Raw genomic sequence first — 20,525 nt, 5'->3', positions numbered from 1 at the left:
GCAAAAATCAGGGAACAGTCAGAATGTCTGACCCTATGAGAACATACAAAGGTATAGTGGTCCATCTGCATTGTGAAGTACTATCAAGTATTTAGGAATAAACATTCAGGCTTTCATGGGAAGACAAGGAATAATAAAGAAATGATATAGTGAGAAGGGATAAGGGAAACGTTGACAACCATGTAAAGTTAGATGCATTTTTTGTAAATTTAAATCCACTTAATATTTTATACTTACCCACATATTATATTTTCATATTTATATATGCATTTGTTATGGTTTGAATATGAATTGTCTGCCAAAAAGCTCATGTTGGTGGGACTGCAAATTGGTGCAGCCAATCTGGAAAGCAGTGTGGAGATTTCTTGGAAAGCTCGGAATGGAACCACCATTTGACCCTGCTATTCCCCTTCTCGGTCTATTCCCTAAAGACCTAAATAGAGCATGCTACAGGGACACTGCTACATCGATGTTCATAGCAGCACAATTCACAATAGCAAGACTGTGGAACCAACCTAGATGCCCTTCAATAGACGAATGGATAAAAAAAATGTGGCATTTATACACAATGGAGTATTACTCTGCATTAAAAAATGACAAAATCATAGAATTTGGAGGGAAATGGATGGCATTAGAGCAGATTATGCTAAGTGAAGCCAGCCAATCCCTAAAAAACAAATGCCAAATGTCTTCTTTGATATAAGGAGAGTAACTAAGAACAGAGTAGGGACGAAGAGCATGAGAAGAAGATTAACATTAAACAGGGACGAGAGGTGGGAGGGAAAGGGAGGGAGAAGGGAAATTGCATGGAAATGGAAGGAGACCCTCAGGGTTATACAAAATTACATACAAGAGGTAGCGAGGGGAAAGGGAAAAATAATACAAGGGGGAGATATGAACTGCAGTAGAGTGGGTAGAGAGAGAAGAGGGGAGGGGAGGGGAGGGGAGGGGGATAGTAAAGGATAGGAAAGGCAGCAGAATACAACAGACACTAGTATGGCAATATATAAATCAATGGAAGTGTAACTGATGTGATTCTGCAATTTGTATACGGGGTAAAAATGGGAGTTCATAACCCACTTGAATCAAAGTGTGAAATATGATATATCAAGAACTATGTAATGTTTTGAACAACCAATAATAAAAAAAAATCAATTGACCATAAAAAAAAAAGCTCATGTTTAAAAAGCATGATCCCCAATGAAATGAGGTTCAGAGGTGGGGCTTTTAAGCAATGATTATAGCATGAGAGTTATAACCTCATCTGTTACAGCTCATTAAATGGATTAATCCATTTAGTGGATTAATAATTTGAATGGACTACAGGGTGGTAACTCTAGGCAGATACTGCAGAAAGTAGGGCACTGGGGTTGTGGCCCTGGGGATAATATCTATCCCTGATCTGTTGTTCCCTTCTTTTTCTCTGCTTTCTGGTTGCTATGAGCTAAGAATCTTTCCTTCTCCACACTCTTCTACTATAATGTTCTGCCTCACCTCAGTCCAAGATCAATGGAGTCAGTTGACCATGGACTGAATCTTTCAAAATGTGGTCCCCAAATAAACATTGCCTCTTTTTAATTGTTCTTGTGAGGTATTTTGTTTATAGTGACAAAAATCTAACATATTTTATCTTATTATTATGGTTTAGATATGAGATATCCCCCCAAAACTCATGTGTGAGACAATGTAAAAAAGCTTAAGGGTGAAATCATTGGGTTATGAGAGCCTTAACTCAATCAGTATATTGATCCACTTGAATGGATTAACTGTGTGGTAACTGCAGGCAGTCTTTACTTCCTTGTGCCATGTTCTGAGTTGTTTCTTTTTCACCACATTCTTCCACATTTTTCTGCCATTATGTCCTGCCATACCTTGGGCCTGGAGGAATGGAATTGGCCAAGTTATGCACTAAGACTCTGAAACTCTGAACGCCAGATAAGCTTTTCCTTCTCTAAAATGGTTCTTATCCCATCTTTTGGCCACAGCAGCAAAAGGCTGATTGAGACATTTTTTACATGCATATGTATATATATTTGGAGAGAGGTGTCTAACTTACAAATGCCTTGTATTTGGAGAGGGGAGGCAGACATAACAAAAAGACTGTGCTTAGAGGAGATCTTTTTCTATAACATGTTTTTATATGTAATTGGTATAGTAAAAATGAAAATATGTAGAATTATACTAGAATGAACTTTATCAAGGTATAAATAGCAGTTAATTTTTGATGTGGATTCTTCTATCATTTATATCTTTCTGAGTTCTTCAGAAATTTCAAAATCTAAAGAAGGGAAATTGTTGATCCTTTTATATTTGCTTCCTTCTTATATTGTTGGAACCTCATTTCTGGGGTCATTATTAGGAATTATGATTTTAAGATGAGAGGAGAGTCCTTTCTGTAACTATTAATTTAAAGCTTCTATTTTTATGGGAAGCCCATAGTTCTTAGCATATATAGGTATATAACTTATATCTTGTATGTTTATATACGATTAGGGAGGGTCTTATATAACTTACAAAGTTTCCTTCTAAATTTAATCTAATCACATCAAATAGCCATTTATGTTGCTTAAACAGTGCATTCTATCTAATGAGGATATAGTCCCTGAGTTATTTAATGATTTTACTGGAAAATAACAGCTCCTATGAAATTGTGCATATTCTGCTAAAGTCAACTCCAGAGAAATATAAAATGGTGAATGGGATTTAAAGACAGTCTTATAAAGATGTGTGAATTAAGCATTCTAAGAACAATTATTTATGGTGGTAAAGAATTTTGATAATTTTGATAATAATTAATTAAGTGGAATTGTTGATGGTTTTCTACTATGGTAGTATAATAGATTTTGTCTTAGTTTTTACTGATACCCAGTGACCTGTAAAATTTCCCTGATATAATTCCTCTCAGGTCTCACATTTCCAAATAAATTATTTCATCTTTCATCTATGCTCCTGCATTAATATTAAAAACTCAGTTCAAATTAGCATATCAAAATCGACACACACGGCTTCATGTATCTGAGTCGTCAAAAGCTAAATATGGCATCCAGGCATACCTGGGTGTCTCTTTTCTCAGATTTTGGCACTTTTTTCTGCTTGGTCTTATTCTCAAGCTGGGTCTTTCTAGTTTGGGCTGGATAGACGTTAACATCCCTAGATACTCATTTTCCTTGGAATTTTGAATTACAGCTAATGACTGTAGCTATATTTCATGTAACAGCCATATCAGCACTCACAAGGTCCCCAACTTGCCTTGCATGGTCTTGTATTTCCCAAGGAAGAAACAATGCATGTAGAGAGAAACCACCCTCAGCTGGTTGGCCTCTGTCACCCTCTTCACAGCCGGCAGAGGCACATGACTGACATTTCCACCACGATCAATGGAATTAGGGCAGGTGCTTCTCTCACTGACAGAAGATTCCAGGCAGACCAGTAATGAGCCTGGTCCCCGGCTCTCATCGTATGAGTATGTTATTTGTGTGATCCTCACAGATGCTCTATGCTCTAGTGTTGTAATAGTTCACTTGTTAATCTTGCTGGAGCATCCATGCTCAGTTACAAAGACCATACTCTGCTTATCTTTGTAATTCCGGTGCTGAACATGTGGCACCTAAGTGACACTTGAAAATTCTCAGGCTGACTAAAACAGTGTTTTCATTGCTGAACAAAAACATTGGTATGGAGAATTAATTATCTCTCAAACTACAATCATGTGTCAGTTAATGATGGGGGTAGATTCTAAGAAATGTGCCACTAGGGTAATTTTATTGTGGGGTGAATATTGCAGTGGGTGCTTAAACGAAGGCAGCTGTGACGTCCTTGGGTGTTAGGGTCTTAGGACTGCTGTCATATGTGTGGTCTGTCATCAGCTGAAATGTTATTGTACTGTTTCTGTAATTATCCTGCTGACTCACTTTCAAATTCCTTAGAAGGCCATTGTATTGGGCTGGAGGTGTAGCTCAGTGGTAGAGCGCATGCCTAGCATGTGCGAGGTCCTAGGTTTGATCCTCAGCACCACATAAAAATAAATAAATAAATGGGGGTATTGTGTCCAACTACAACTAAAAAATAAAGTATATTAAAGAAAAGAAGGCTTTTGTATTCCTGGGCTATGTAGAAAAATTAACTAATTAATAACTGACTAAATTCAATCAACAGTGCTCTGTTGAGTTGCTATGTGATCTTTAATATATGAATGTTATTTACCAAACCAAATATAGTCGATTGACATATCAGTGTATACTGTATATATTTTGGCATCAAATATTATCTAAAGTAAATGGCATTCTGCATCTTGACAGGTCTCTAATGACATATTTTTCTGACATTTTTGAACTAGCATAGAGCACCAGATATGAATAATCTGCTGTAAACAAGGTACATATCTAATGATTAATGGGTGATGTGCACTAATCTTGTTTTAATTGTGTTTAAATTTAGTGCTGTAGGTTTGGTTATAAAAAGAAATAGACTTCTAGAAATAATGACAGAATAGAAGTCAACATATTGTAATTTTCTTCCCCTTTTTATGTTCCTAGAGACTTGAGGTTTAACAGAATAAGAGAAATTCCAGGGAGTGCCTTCAAGAAACTCAAGAATCTGAACACTCTGTGAGTACTTATTGCTAATCTGTGGGGTTCCTAAAATTATGACCTACTTGGTTTGCAATTTACCATGAAAAGTCATTTTGAAAAATAAAGAACAGTCTATAAAAGAATGAAATCTAGTTAGGGGACTTGTAACCAGCATAATTCAGTTGCTTTTTTCCACAGCCAATATTTTTCTTTACTTCTGAACTTGGGAAGATATTCCTCTTTATCTGACATTTATATTTTACTTGCTTAGAAAAGTTTCTCAAAATGAAGAAACGGAGAGAAAGAGTGATGATATACCTTGTCTGTGGGTCCCCTGGCGAAAAAGCCATAGAATGGAATTAAGACTCATGACTTCCTGAGTCCAAAGCCCGTTCTCTCTCCAGTATACTGCTGTATTTTATTTGCGATATCACAAGACCCCTATAAAAATCACATAGAAGAGAAAAATGACAATTTTATGGCTAAGCACTGATAAAAATTTCCAGCGTTTAAAAACTTACATTTTATTTACGGAACAGCTATCCGTTATCTCTTTTGTATTTAGCAGTTTGTGGGCTTTGGATTCAGACTCAAATGTACCTGAATCTGCTGTGCTGTAGATTCAGCTGTCCCTTGTGGAGTAGTCAGTAAACAAAATTCCAACTCTGTGGTGGTGGGATTGTAAATTAGTAGGAGCATTTAATCAATAAAGAGTTTCTTCAAAAGACTTGGCATGGAGCCACCATCAGACCTAACTATATCAATCCTCAGTATTTCATCCAAAAGAATTGAAGTCACTATACTCCAGAAATATAGGTACATCCACATATATAACAGCGTAATTCACAATAGCCAAGTTATGGAGCCAGCCTAATTGTCTGTTAACAGATGAATAGAATAAGAAAATGTGTTGTATGTATAGACACAATGGATGAAAAAGAACGAAATTATGTCATTTGCAGGAAAATGGATGGAACTTGAGAGCATTATGTTAAGCAAAATAAGCCAAACTCAGAAAGTCAAGGGTCATATAGTTTCTCTCATATATGGAAGACAGAAAAAGAAAAAGCTAGGGCAGCATCTCATAAACATAAAAGGGGAGATAAGTAGAGGAAGGGGTTAGGGTCAGGGGAAGGGAGGAAAAGAGAGCAAGGGGAGGTACTGGGGATGAAAATGGCCAAATTATATTATGTGCATGTATGAATTTGCCAGGATGAATCTCACTATTCTGTATGTATAACGCACCAATAAAATTTTTTAATAAGCCAAGTCAGAGTACATAACTAATTAAAAAAATATGGTAAATGGAGTGCTTGGAGCAATGATGACAGGAGGCTTAAAAGTATTAAGAGTGCTCAGTGTTTAAAAATCATTGATTTTAACCCCCAGAGAGAATACACTAAAAGTTAAGACTATCCAGTGTGGCTAATCCCATGTGAGTTCATTTGTCTTCTTGTCATAATATTCTCATAACAGAGTTAGCAATCTTATCAACATGGTTCGACTTCTCACCATATTCTGGCCAACTTATCTCTTCTAACTTCAGAGCTGAGATCATGACTTTACTTGTACTTTTCCCATCTGGTTCCTTTCCAATAAAAGATGCCTGCATATACATATTTTATCATGTCTTCGTTTGGGAGGATATAAGAGCATAACAAAGTAGAGACTGCAGGATTTATATATATATATATATATATATATATATATATATATATATATATATATATATATATATTTTTTTTTTTTTTTTTAACAAGCAAGCAATTCTTGAACATTATGCACAAAAGTTTCTTGGAGTGCTTGTGGACATGCTTCTCCCTCTTTAGCAGAGATCTGATTTAGTGCCTCTTGGGGACAGCATGATTGAAGCCTTCTACCACTGTCTACTGAAACATGTAGATGATAAATAAGTATCATATTTATTTATTAAATTGCTAATATTATGAAAGTTTATTAATAATGTTATTTAATCTCTTCATTTGAGATAGTTGACACTTAAAAATATTTTTTTTCTGAGAATAACAAAAACTGATGATTTCTATTGCAGTTAGGCTATTGTGGAATTATAATGTGTAACATTAGTGATTAGCGAACAATCCAGCTCTTCATTTGGAAGAAACTATGCTTATAATTAATTTTTGCTTAACTATTTTAATTCCAAAACCATAATAAAACGATTTAGTAATTAGTGTGAATGACAAACCTTGTTTTCTGCTAGTTGCTTTACACACATTATCTCCATTTTCTGCTACTATGTTCTGTGGTAGGTGTTATTATTTATAAAGAGATGAAGAGACTGAGGCTCATGACTAACGTAATTTGCCCAAGTTCATCCAACTCAAGGGGCAGGCAGTGTTCACCCATAGTTTGATCAGTGAAATTTTGGACTGTGTAGTTTGTGGTGACAGAATTCAGGAAAGCTATTTCCTTGGAGTAATAGATGGTAGATCACCTAAATAGTAAAGTGTATGTGTATGTGTGTGTGTGTAAGTGAGAGAGGGAAGGAGGGAGGGAGGAGAGGAAGTTCAGGGTGGGAGGAGGAATTGTTCTTTTCAGAAAATGAGCTAAGAAATGAGACATTGAAAATTCCTAAGACTCTAGTTAAGAGAAGACCCAAGGGTCTTTACTAACTTATTGTAAAGGCAAAAGTAAATATGGATCAAAATTTTAAAAATAGAGTGAAACATTTCATGTAAGAATATGAAAAAATCTTCACCATATGGCTCTGATACCTATATAGCAATATTAAGTGTTCCCATGTCTCTGGGCTGCCTTTGTACCATATTACGTAGATGTTCCTTTGTTCTTGTGTGGTTTAAAACAAATGCCAACCACCTTGGTCCTGAGTTATAAAAGGGAAGGATTTCTCAGGAACAGTTGGCATTTTGTATTAAACCCAGAGCTTGTTAAGAGGTTTATTTAAAAAAAACCCTGGAAATGTTATGTATCATCAAAGTCTATGAACTACAGGGTAAGCTCAAGGATCTGTTAACTAAACACTCTAGATTTTGCCCCCAAAGTACAGCCAAGTGAGACTTGGCAGAACTTGGTGACTCACCACGATGTGTCAGCCTTCCCATTTCTGGGTGAAACTGATAAGAGTAATGTTTGGGAAGCAGACTGGAATTCCATGGTGGACCATTCAATTATGTTTATGAAAAAGATGCTTTCTGGCCCAAGGTAGTTCAAGTTCACATTGAATGTTCTCTGCCACAGATGTGGAAATAGCTAAGGGTAAAGGATGACCCTGGTTTCTTTTGGTGGGCAATAATATTTGAAACCAGAATCTGAATCATTAAATATGTAACTGTATACATACACATACACACACAATCATGTGTTTATATTGATGCCTCCAGATCAATTCTAATGTCACATGGTTTTTCTCCCTCTATTTTTTCCCCCCATTCCATATTCACATCTTTTTGGAATCTGACAATAGAATGTATTTACTTATTTAGTATTTTATAGAATGCTCAAATAGTTTCAGAACTATTTTACACCAAGCATGACATCACAACAAGTGTACTAAATTAAGTGGAAAATAGCTGTGCGAGTTTTGTTTTCTTGTGTGTCAGGGAGAGTACAGTCAAAATGCTGTGTTTAAATTACTCAAATTAATCTTTTCGTTCCTCTGAGTATCTATTTGCTGCATAATTAGATTTGTTTTCCTTTACATTGATTTTCAGGATTTGTTTTTATCTTGTTTGATACATGGTTCGTCCTCCATTTCCATTAATTCTGTATCTCTGGATTCCATCAAACATGGATCAAAACTATTAGGACAAATAAATCACATTTGTACTGAACATGTACAGACTGTTTTTCCTACTTATGATTGCCTAAACAGTACAGTGTAAGAACTACTTATGGGGCATTTACATTGTGTTTGCTATATAAGTAAATTTGAAATGATTTAAAGTCTATAGGAGGATGTACATAGATTATATGTAAACACAATACAATTTTATATAAGACACTTATGCAGCAACAGATTTTAGTATGTACAAAGTATGCAGCAACAGATTTTAGTATGTACAAAGTCCTAGAAAAAAATTACCTATGGATACTGAGGAATGACTAATATTGATGTAAAATTCAGAAATATATATAAAAAAGACACATGAAATCTTATTACTAACCTTAGGTATAAGTATCTTATTAAGATTTAATATCCATTTTTATGTTTTTTCTTTTGATATGTTTATATGTATACATGTATTTGATATAAATACATATATCAAAACAAAAAAATGTATATATATATATATATATATATATATATATATATACACACACATACATTCATATATATATCTTCTTATTGCAGCTTCTTTTTTGCACAAAGGTGACATATTTTACTTTTTATTGCTTAATGACATCTCCTGGACCTCATTTCATTAATAGTTCACAGTCTTTATAGAAATATTTAAATGGCACCATTGTATTCAATTGTGTGAGTTCTACGTGGACATTAAAGTTCTACCCAACTTTTTTATTCCTACTAAATATTATTCATACTGAAATATCAAATTAACTTGTTCACATATTATCTTCTACTTGAAGGTAAATTTTTAGGATTGAGGTTGGTAGATTACTGAGTCAATGCTTATACCATTTGTTGAATGTTCCTAATGGTTCCTGTAGCAGAACAATTGACACTGTCACCAACAATGCATATGGATGTCTATTTCACTATAGACTTGCCTAGGCAATGGTCACCAAGCTTTTAAATTTGATGATTTTTTTTTTCTGATCTAATAGGTATGAAATGATATCTCAGTTTAGTTTTAATTTTCATTCTCACATCTGAGTGAAGTTAAATCAATTTTATATGCTTAAAGGCCTTTTGTTTACTATTTCCTGTGACCTGTCTATTCATGCCCATTGTCCAGTTTTATATCAGGAGTTGACAATATCTTTATTTTTAACTCTTTATATTTATTTAGCCTTTTCCTGCAATGTGTGGAATAAATATGTCAGTTTTTAATTTGTCTTTCCTGAAGATATTCTGTTGTTTATAGTACTAAAGTTTTAGTTTTTAAATTTTTCAGTAGTTAAATTTATGCATATTGGGGCTGGAGGTGTAGCTCAGTGGGATAGAACTCATCTAAAATATGCAAAGCCCTGCATTCCATCCTCAGCATCATAAATAAAAATTACCTCCTTTCCTTTTTTTTTGCTTTTAATTTTTGAGCCATAATTATAAAGCTTTTTCTTGTCCTGAATTTATAAAAGAATATACCAGATTTCTTTTTAACAGCTGTATGGTTTCAGATTTTTACATTTAGATCTCAGATCCATTCAGTTTCTTCAGTGCTTCATATATAAATCCAATTTTATCATTCTCCAAGTGCCCAGCCCTGGTTATACCACCGTTTATTTCAAAAGTTCACTGATTTAATGTCACTTTTATTACATACTAGATTTTCATATGTAGTTGAGCTAATTTTCAACTTTCCCTTCTTTTGTACTAATAGACTATTTTTAAAACAATCTCTGACTTACAGAAAAATTGAGGTGCTAGAATAGAGTTCCTATCTGTTCCCCTCCCTTGGCCTCACACAGCTTTTTCTATTATACATATCTTACATTAGTATGGACCATTTATCACAATTAATGAAATAATGCCAATATCTGATTACTAACTAAAGAATATCATTTACTCAGACTTTCTTACTTTTCACCTATGATTTTTTTTTTTTTTTTTCTGTTCCAGGATTCCCATCTAGGGCCCCATGTTGCATTTAGTTGTCATGTTTCTTTAAATTCCTTTTGGCTGTGACAGTATTTTTAGAATTTTCCTGTGTTTGATGACCTTGGGAATTTTGAGGAGCACTGGGCAAGTAGGTCATAGGATGTCTTTGTTACATATCGTGCTGTTAAATCACATATCGAGTTTTTTTTCTTTTGGTTTCTTGTTAGTTGACAAAATGCAATCAATTTTTGTATATTGGTGTTGTATTCAGTGACCTTGTTAAATAAATATTAGTTCTAATTTTTTGCTTATAGATCTTTTGAATTTTATATGTTCATAACTATGCCCTTTGGGAAAAAAGTTTTTCTTGTCAATCCTTATGTATCCTCAGGGGACAGCGTCTTGGTTTCTTCATATTAGCTGATTTTTTGGAAAAGGTTGTTTTGAGAATATAGTGGCATACAATGAAGTAGTGATTGATTTGTGGCAAACTACAGATGACTGATCATTCTGTCTTCGCTCTTACATGATTATGAAGTAAATGAATTATTCTTTCTTTTGTTGCTCAACAGTTAACCTCATCACTAGTTGCTAATGGACTAATTTTTTCTCCACAAATTTGGCACTGCAGCATAAATTCCATTCAGCTTCCCCAAAATGCAGGAATTTTTCTGCCTATTGACCTAATTTGATCCCAGATGTGGTTCTCATAATACAATTTCCCATAATAATTGGGTCAGAGTACCAATGGCAGTAGTAGACAATTGGAAAACAGTCACAGAAAGGTAACCAGGGAGGGAACACTCTTTTTCATCTTAGGATGGTCTCTTCCTAATGAATTTTTCTTCCTCATAATCTTACAAAAGGAAATTACACCATCAGAAGAATTAAAGCAGAATTAAGGGGTCTTGATGTCTATCATTCAAGTCTTTGCAGTAGGTCATGGCAGAAATATTTAGTGGTAACTAGAGGGCTAGTAGAAAAAGATCCAGGCAGATCAGAGAAAGCTCCCAGTTAGTAAATAGCTGACTCCAAGATCTATTTGTAGAATTCTCAATTTTATTTATCCAGAGATTTACATGATCACATTTTGAATACTATTCTCAATCTCTTGACTCAGTCACTATTTTGCTCTACATAAGGGAGTAGCTTTTGTAATACAGTATTCCTGTGGAAGGAATTCAAAGGTCACTAACTGGATTTTCATTTTCAAAAGAATATTTTAGTGGGCTGGGGATGTGGCACACTCGCCTGGCATGCGTGGGGCGCTGGGTTCGATTCTCAGCACCACATAAAATTAAGATAAAGATGTTGTGTCCACCAAAAACTAGAAAATAAATATTTAAAAAATTCCCTTTCTCTCTCTCTCTTTAAAAAAGAAGAATATTTTAGCTGTGAAATATTTAGTCAAAAAATTTAAACATACAAATGAAATGCTCTATTCTGCATAATTATTAGGCACCAATAAAAATAAAATAAAAAAGTTAAAAAACTAAAATGATGAAAAGAAATCAATAACAACAACATATACAATATCACAGTACTAAATATATTAGTAAAAAATTTGAAAAAATTTAAACACTATTTATTATTTATTGTATACATGTTATATGTGAAATATTATGGCAAAAGCTTTACAATGACTAAATATATGGCCTTGGGTAAATTATTTACTTCTGGGATCATAGTTTCTTCATTGAGGGGCTCAGGGATTATGTCTTCTCTAAGCATTAGAAATTCAGTTATTTCTAACAGAAAAAAAAAAAAGATATGGCAACAGGGAAAATTTATAAGGAATATTGTTAAATTTATAGGTTAAAACATAAAACATATTTCAAGATTTCAAGTCCCATAACAGGCATATGCTATTGGCAAATTCCCCTGTTTCGTGTAATAGGTTGCTTTCAGATAAGTGGGAAGAAATGATTATACCTATGTTGGGTGTTAGGGTTTAGATGTGAGGTGTCCCCCAAAAGCTCACATGTGAGACAATGCAAGAAGGTTCAGAGGAGAAATGATGGGGTTGTGAGAGCCTTAACCCAATCAATGATTTAATCCCTAGATGGGGATTAACTGAGTGGTAACTAAAATGGTAGAGTGTGGTTGGAGGAGGTGGGAACTGGGGGGTGGCTATGGGGTATATATTTTGTACCTGGAGAGTGGAGACTCTCTTTCTGCTTTCTGATGACCATGTAAGCTGCTCCCCTCCACTACACTCTCCCACCATGATGTTCAGGCTCACCTCTAGCCCCATGGAATGGAGCCGGCCTTCTAGGGACTGAGACCTCTGAAACTGTGAGCCCTCAAATAAACTTTTCCTCCCCTAAAATTGTTCTGGCCAGATCCTTTAGTCACAACAGCGAAATAACTGACTAAAATACTGGGATCTGTCTTGTCACTTCAACTGCTGCCATGTTTTTTTCCTTCAATGTACCTTGTCTGAAGAATTGAACACACAATTCTCATCCAAAGAGCTTTCTTTTTTTTCCACCGGATTGTTTGGGGGCATGGGCCTTGTGCTGACATTTTTTTTATTTATTTAAAAATTCTTCAAAAATTGTAGACGAGATGGTTGAACTTATATTAATTGTTTTCTATATTAATATTTATTCTTCATTTTGCATCCTAGCTACCAGAAGAAAAAGAAAGCCACAGCATATAAGTAGAAAGAGTTTGTTCATACCAAGGTGTGTCAGCCCTGACTTGAATTTGGAATCCTTACTCATTCATAATTTTAAAATTATATATTATTAAATGTGATTTTTGACATACTAATTTTTATGCATAATAAAACATTTAAAAAAAACACATGAAGTCACTGTAACAATAAAAGCATAAGCATAATGATAGTTTTGGAATCATCTCCCTGGGTGACAGTTCTAGATCTGGTTTTTATTAGCTGTTTGATGCAAGTTTCTGTATTTATAAAAGAGGGTAATCCTAGTTCATGGAATTAACACAATGATTAAACAAAATAATACATGTAAAACACAGTGTATGGAATTTAAAAAATGTATATTAGTTTTTTAGGGATGCTGTAAAGTGTTACTAAAATCTTGAGGTTTTAAATCAAGGGGAAATTTAGTTCATTTTCCCATAAGTTGACGAGGTTATGATTCTATTTTCATTATGATTCTATTTTCATTAAATTTTCTGAGTTTTTAAAGAATATTTTCTGATTAATCCTCTGTCAGAAAAGAAGCTGACAAAGATTTTTCTCCCATATTTGTAGCTCACTTTTCACTCTCTTGTTTACTTTGCTCTGCAAAAGCTCTTCAATTGGATGTCACACCATTTATTGATTCTTGGTTTGTTTCTTGAGCTTTAGGAGTTTATTAAGGAGGTCAATGCCTGCATCTAAATGTTGTGTGTTGGTGCTACATGTTATTTGTGCATGTATGAATGCAATGGATTCTATCATTATGCATAATTATAATGCACCTATGAAAACCTAATAAAATGTATAATAAAATAAATAAAAATAAATTTTCTCACAGTTCTAGAGGCCAGAAGTCTGAACTGAAGGTGTTGGGAGGGCTGCAGCCCTCCTAGAGGCTCTGGGGGAGCTATTATTTGCTTCTTTTAGCATCTGGTAGCCACTGGCACTGCTTGGTGTTGCTTGCCTGTGGGACCATATAACTCCCATGTCTGCTTCAGTGTTCCTCCTCAAACTGCCTGCTCCTCTGTGACTATGTGATCTCTTTCTGTCTCTCTCTTACAAAGACACATAGGATTGGATTTAGGGACCCCTTAGATAACACAAGATAACCTCCTACCATGAGGTCCTTAATTTAATCACATCCCTGAAGGTTCTGTTTCCCTTATCAGATAACATTTACAGATTCCAGTAATTAGGATCTGGACGGTCATTATTCAGCCTACTACAGGAAGGTAAATGCTTATTATTATTATAATAACTATTATTATTTATTAGTGATAGTAGGAATTAACAAATGGTATCATAAAAGTTGTTGTATTATAAAAGTAGCATATATTTAAAGATATTCTAATTCAGAGTTGCAAAAGGAAGAATAATATATAGAAAAGACTTTGGACTTTGGAAATTAACACTATAAAAGGAAACATTATATGAAGCCTAAGATATCGTGCCATCTAAGAGTCAAATATTAAATATTTTGAGAGTGCTGCTCTTGATATTAAAAAATAGTGAAAAAAAAGGTGAGAGAAAGAGAACTCATATTGTGGAGTTGCTGCTCTATGTCTAGTAGGATCTAATATAGAACAATAAATAATAATAAAAATAAATGAAATCATATTATGGAGAACACTGTTCCGAGTGCTTTTCATCTGTTTAGTCGTTTAATAAACCCTGTGAAGCACTCCCACGATCCCTATTTTATAGCTGAGGAATTTGTAGACGAGAAGCTGGCTAACTTGGTCAAGGCTGCAGAGAGTTTCCGTGGAAGAGCCTAACCTGAATCAAGGTTCTCTGGCTTCAGCCACTTCTTCATCCCACCCCTCATATGCAACAGTCTCCGTGTAACTTGGAGAGATTTTACCTTCTGCATCTATAAAATGATGACTGTAATATTTTTCTACATTACACAGATATAGAACCACTCTGTTTTTTCTAAAAGACTTGTAAACTGTTTAGTTGATCACAAACTAGGTTTGGGGGAGCTGCAGAAACAAACTGGTAAATTTTTTTTTACCAGTGTGACTGTAATCCCTCATCTTCCCTGACAAACTCCTTTTACTGTTTTTCCTTCAGTCATCTCCTTGGCCCAACTACTGTCATGAGTTGGCAATTTTGTACTAGATAAAAACAGAGGTTTTTAGGGTGGGCTCCAGGGGAATATGGCTCATAAAAATTCTATGCAAAGCCCTTCTCCAATAGGCATGACCAAATATTTCTTGGCTTAAGGCAGGAACTTAATACTTGGGCAGGAAGTTCTCCTTAAAGTCTCACCAGTTGTCTTGGTCTTAGTTTATGCTACTCGGAATTTAGAGATCCTGATTATAGCAGGATGCCTCCTGATAATTCCAAAAAGGAAGTTCCAAAAGAACTTCCTTTTTGGAATTATCAGGAGGTGAAAAGACCCATGAACATGCAATTCTCTTAAAAGTTCTTTTGGAACTTCCTTTTTGGAATTATCAGGAGGTGAAAAGACCCATGAACATGCAATTCTCTTAAAAGTTTATTACATCATTTTTATAATGAATCCATGTTTTCAGATGTGCCAGTACTAATATATTACCTATCTTCCCACCTGCTATCCTGAGATAACTATCTAAGATTATAGGTGCCCTGGATCATAGTCCTTCCCCTCCAAAGCCCTGGCAGACTCTTGAGATGGATTCCTATCTGATTGAGGTGTTTCCTGTCTGTCATCAATATGGCCTTTTCTATTGTACCTTTCACACAAAGAGGTATTCTATAATCTCTGTATTATTAAGAAATACACTTCTCTCACCCCATATGTCTCTCTTCCTAGCCATGGGCTATTACTCTGCTGTCCTCTAGATGTCCATGAGCTTTCTTTCCTTTCTCTCTCAAACCTACTCCAGTCAGTTTGCAACACTTCTGCACCATTTGCTTTTTGTTGGTGTATGTGTGGTGTGGGCTGGGGATATAGCTCAGTGGTAGAGTGCTTGCCTAGCATGCATGAAGTCCTGGGTTTGATCACTAGCACAGTAAACAACCAGTCAAAAACCCCACAACCAAACAACAACAACAACAACAAGAGCAGCAACAATACTCTCTTCAAGGTAACCAGTGTCCATAGGGAAAGTAGGCATTCCTCCATGTTTATCCTGCTTGACTGATCTATGATATTTGACACAGGTGGTCAATCCCTTGCTTTCGACATACTTTTCTTTAACTGAGTTCTGAGCTACCACTTGTATCAGTCAGAAGCTTAAACAACAATATTCTCACCATCTGGGAGGCTGGAAGATTAGAATTAAGGGATAGGCAAGTTTGGTCTCTTCTGAAGCCTCTCTCCTTGGCTTGCAGATGGCTTTTTTTTTTTTTTTTTTCTCTTCTGTGTGTGCACACATCCTGGTGCCCTTTCCTCTTCTGTTAAAAACACTAGTCCCAATGAGGTCCTCACATGTATTAAGGTGATTGGATTAGTCCCCTTAATCTAATTAATGGTTCATACTTAATCTTAATTACCTCTTCAAAGACTCTATCTCCAAAATCTCCAAATATAGTCTTATGTAGGGTTGGGGCTTCAGCATAAGAATTTTGTGGAGGGTGGTGGGAAAGTTATAATTTATTCCATATCACCCCTCTTTCCTTAATTTCTTCCTGAATCATTACATTATGTGGCTCCTCTTGTTTCCCTTGCCTGGATTTCTCTTCTCTTCCTAGGTTTAAAGCTGCCTCAAGGCTCAGTCAGTATTCAGCCCTCTGTATTATTAAGAAATATACTTCTATATTTATATGCTTATCTATGCTTACTTTTGATATGAGAATAACCAGTCCCCTTGGACTCTGTTTCTCACTATGGCTTCTTTGAGCTTTGATGTTATTTAACTGTGTAAGAGCCAACGGGGGTCTTGCATTAAGTACGTTTGAAATCAAACTTTTGGTTTATATTTTTAACCAAAATGTTCTTATTATAAGTTCCTTTATTTCAGCCTATAGTACTTTTTATCCTGTCAGTTACTTGGCCTATAACTTCAGGGTTATTCTTATCTTTCCCTTTACCTCACACCTACATCTATAAGTTTAGTTCATTCTATATTCAAATACAGAGGTCCCCCCTTTCCCTCCAAAGAGAAGGGGACATCAACTTGGCTCGGGCAGGTTCTTTTTTTTAAATATATATATTTTTAGTTGTAGATGGTTGCAATACATCTATCTATCAATCTCTCTATCTCTCTATGTATTTATTTATTTATTTAATGTGGTGCTGAGGATAAAACCCAGTGCCTCATACATGCCAGGCAAATGCTCTACTACCACTGAGTCACAACTCTAGCCCTGGACAGGTTCTTAATGCTTGCCACAGAGAATAATTCTAGGAAACATTAGAAGGTGAGGCACAAGCAGAGATTTTTTTAGACCAGCAAAGATGTGGCACCTCAACACAAAGTGTGAGACCCCCTTACAGGGAAAGATACACTGTAGTTTTCAAATCCATGCTTATTTTTACATTTTCAGTTTAGAATGAACAAACAAGCAAACAGGTGGGGATTGAAATAGCACAGTCGCCATTGTCCACACGAATATTACTGGCCCAATAGTTCAGATCATTTCCCTCTCTATGGGTACCCCGTTTTTAAATCACTTTTCTCTCTACATGAACCCAGTGGTTACCAATAAACAAACTTATTACATATAGTCTTGCCACAAGAATGGCTTTGCAGTTTATAAGTGACTTATTTATAAAAGAATTTTGAGAGTTTTTATTTCCCCACAGGATTCCAAAGTTTTAAAATTTATTTTTCCTTTTTCTCCCATTCACTTAATCTCAGTTTCATTTTCCACAGTTTCAATTACCCACAGTCAACCATGGTCCAAAATATTAAGTGAAAATTCCAGATATAAATAATTCCTAAGTTTTACATCACACCTCTGAGCACTGTGACGAAATCTTGTAATGTCATACTCCAGGCTACTTTGTCCAGAGTATCTACACAGTATACACTATCCATCCATCAGTCACTAGGATTATATAAAGTTTGGTATTATCTGTGGTTTCAGACATTCACAGGGGATATTGGAATGTACCCTGAATGGATCATTATATATTTCAAATCAGATCTGTTGACTGTCTTATCAGTTGGCTTCATTTTTTTTTTTTTTTTAAATGTAGAACCACAGTTTAAGGGGCTGAGGCTGTAGCTCAGTAGTAAAGTGCTTGCCTTGCATGTGTGAGACACTAGGTTCAATCCTCAGCACCACATAAAAATAAATAAAGATACTGTGTGTTCATCTATGACTAAATAAATATTTAAAAAAAGAACCACAGTTTAACCATATACTTAACTATAACTAATTAAGCAAAATGATAGCTGGTTAAGAACTATTTCTGGATGTGTTTGTGTGGGTGTTTCAGGAAGAGATTAGCATCTGAATTGGTGGACTTGAGTAAAGCAGTTGACCTACTCACTGATGATAGGAACATAATTGGCTAATGCAGATAGCTTGAAATTGTTAAAGAATTATGAATAAATTGGAGGATCATACACAAATAGTTAAAAATAGCTAATTGCATATTAAATCTTACTTATTTTTTCCAAGTATATTAACCACTAGGGACTTTTTCAAACTTACCCAGAATCATTGGAAGCAAATCATGAAGAAATTTAGTGTGTTAAAACTCCTACATGTATAATCAGCTTATGATTTTAGATATGGTTCATGATTTATTCTTTTCGTGAAAATATGCCATTATTATTATTATAAAAATCAAATGTATTAGTTCAAATAGATATGCTTTGTTGATTCTGAGGAACTTATTAAATGTGCCTTTGTATGTTTGTTAATCTCTATTGTGAGAAAATATAGATTCAAAATAAGTGTCACAAGGCCACCCCATGACAAAAAGCTTAAGTTGTTCAGCGGACATGGCTTGAATGATAACAGCTTTTATTCTTTCTGCCATTGCTCACCATTTAATTTCTTTTTGGTGGTGGTGGTGGGGTCATGGGCATTGAACCCAGAAGTACTTTACCACTAAATTACATCCCCAACCCTTTATTTTTTATTTTTTTTTCTTTTGAGACAAGGTCTCCCTAAGTTGCTGAGAGTCTTGTTTAGTTTCAAGGCTGACCTCAAACCTGCAATCCTCCTGTCTCAGCCTTCTGAGCCACTGGGATTACAGGTGTACACCATTGCATCCAACACCATTCAACTTTTTGATAACCAAAATTGCCTCTGCAGTTCATAATGACAAAGTGATTGTCTTTTATATGAAGTTTTATTTATATTTGCTGCGTTTACTGATTTGAGTATTTATATTGGATATTTCTCAAAATAGAAATTGCCTCTTTGGTACATAAGGAAAATCTGGATTTTATAATATTTACTTTTCTTTCTTTCTTTCTTTTTTTTTTTTTTTTTGCATGTGCTATTTTCAACGTTTGTCAGTATCACTGAAAACACATTTATCTGGTGATATCCAGCAAAAACTGAAGATGGAAAGCTGGAAAGTTTGTTTGGAGGTTCTGAGCAGAGTATTTATCTATCTGGGGAAAATGCTGAGAGAAGATAAGGGAAACAGTTGTTTTGTGAAGAATGCACATAAAAAAGTGAAGAGAGAAGGGGCTCTGCTGGTGAGCCAAAATGGGAATCTCAATACCATGGACTGCTAGCTATTGCGGTACTTTCTCGGTACTATTGCGGTATGAAGGGTACTTCATACCCTATTTAATGAAGGAGGTTTCAGAAAATGAATCGAGGTACAGCATAGTTTGCTAAATATACCAGAGCAATAGTTTTTATGTCCATGAACTGGAAAGAATAAAAAATCACTGAAGATTGTCTTGGAGTGTATGTTTTAGTTAGCTACAGACACATGGGTAGGAAGTCAGGAAACTATTAGAACAGTGGATGGTATTCAGTAAGTACAGTTTAAGTGTTCATTTTTATTATTATCCATGGTAATTTAAAAATATTGTCTCATTAATTTAGATAATTTGATGATGGTGATTAGCACATTTTTAGTGTAAAAAGTAAAACTATATTTAAAATTAAAAATTTTTAAAGGTTTTCAGAGGTATTGCTTCCTGTTAAGGTTTGGATTTAAAATGTCCCCTGAAGTCTCATGTTTTCAAAGGTAGGGCTTTGGGGAAGTGATTGGATCATGGAGGCTTTGACCTTATCAATGAATTAATTCATTGATGGCTGAGTAGACTGGAGAAATTTATCTTCTCTCTGGCTCCTTCCCGTCTCTCTCTGCTTCTCATCTGCTGTGATCTAAGCCCTTCCAGCATGATGTTCTGCTTCACCTTAGGCCCAGAGCAATGCAGCCAGTTGACCGTGAACTGAAACGTCTGTGACTATAAGACCAAAGGAATCTTTTCTTCTCTAAGTTGTTCTTGTCGGGCATTTTGGTCACAGGGATGAAAAGCTGAGTAACTTCATGACAGAAATTTGGCTGTAAAAGACCTTATTTCTGGCTCACTACAATGAAATCCTAATCTACTCATTATTTTGGGAAGGCTCAAAGACTACAGAATATGCAAAGAAAAACCTTTAAATCCTTTGTTTTGTTTTTGTTTTTTTACCTTTTGTTTTTTACCTTTAAACCTTTGATTGGTTGTTTAGCAAGTCTGAT

General features: G+C 35.0%; 1 protein-coding gene across 1 annotated transcript in view; it reads left to right on the top strand.

Annotated features, from left to right (window-relative positions):
• The window catches only part of Pxdnl (peroxidasin like), a 431,430-nt gene that overhangs the window by 148,161 nt on the left and 262,744 nt on the right, over positions 1-20,525 (top strand). Inside the window, exon 2 of the mRNA XM_076836074.1 lies at positions 4,536-4,607. Within this exon, the coding sequence (XP_076692189.1) occupies positions 4,536-4,607 (72 nt within the window). The remainder of the gene's footprint in view (positions 1-4,535; positions 4,608-20,525) is intronic.

This window comes from Callospermophilus lateralis, chromosome 16, assembly GCF_048772815.1.
Source record: "Callospermophilus lateralis isolate mCalLat2 chromosome 16, mCalLat2.hap1, whole genome shotgun sequence".
NCBI lineage: Eukaryota > Metazoa > Chordata > Mammalia > Rodentia > Sciuridae > Callospermophilus > Callospermophilus lateralis.
The sequence above is the reverse complement of the archived record's forward strand: the minus strand, read 5'-3'. Positions and strand labels throughout refer to the sequence as shown.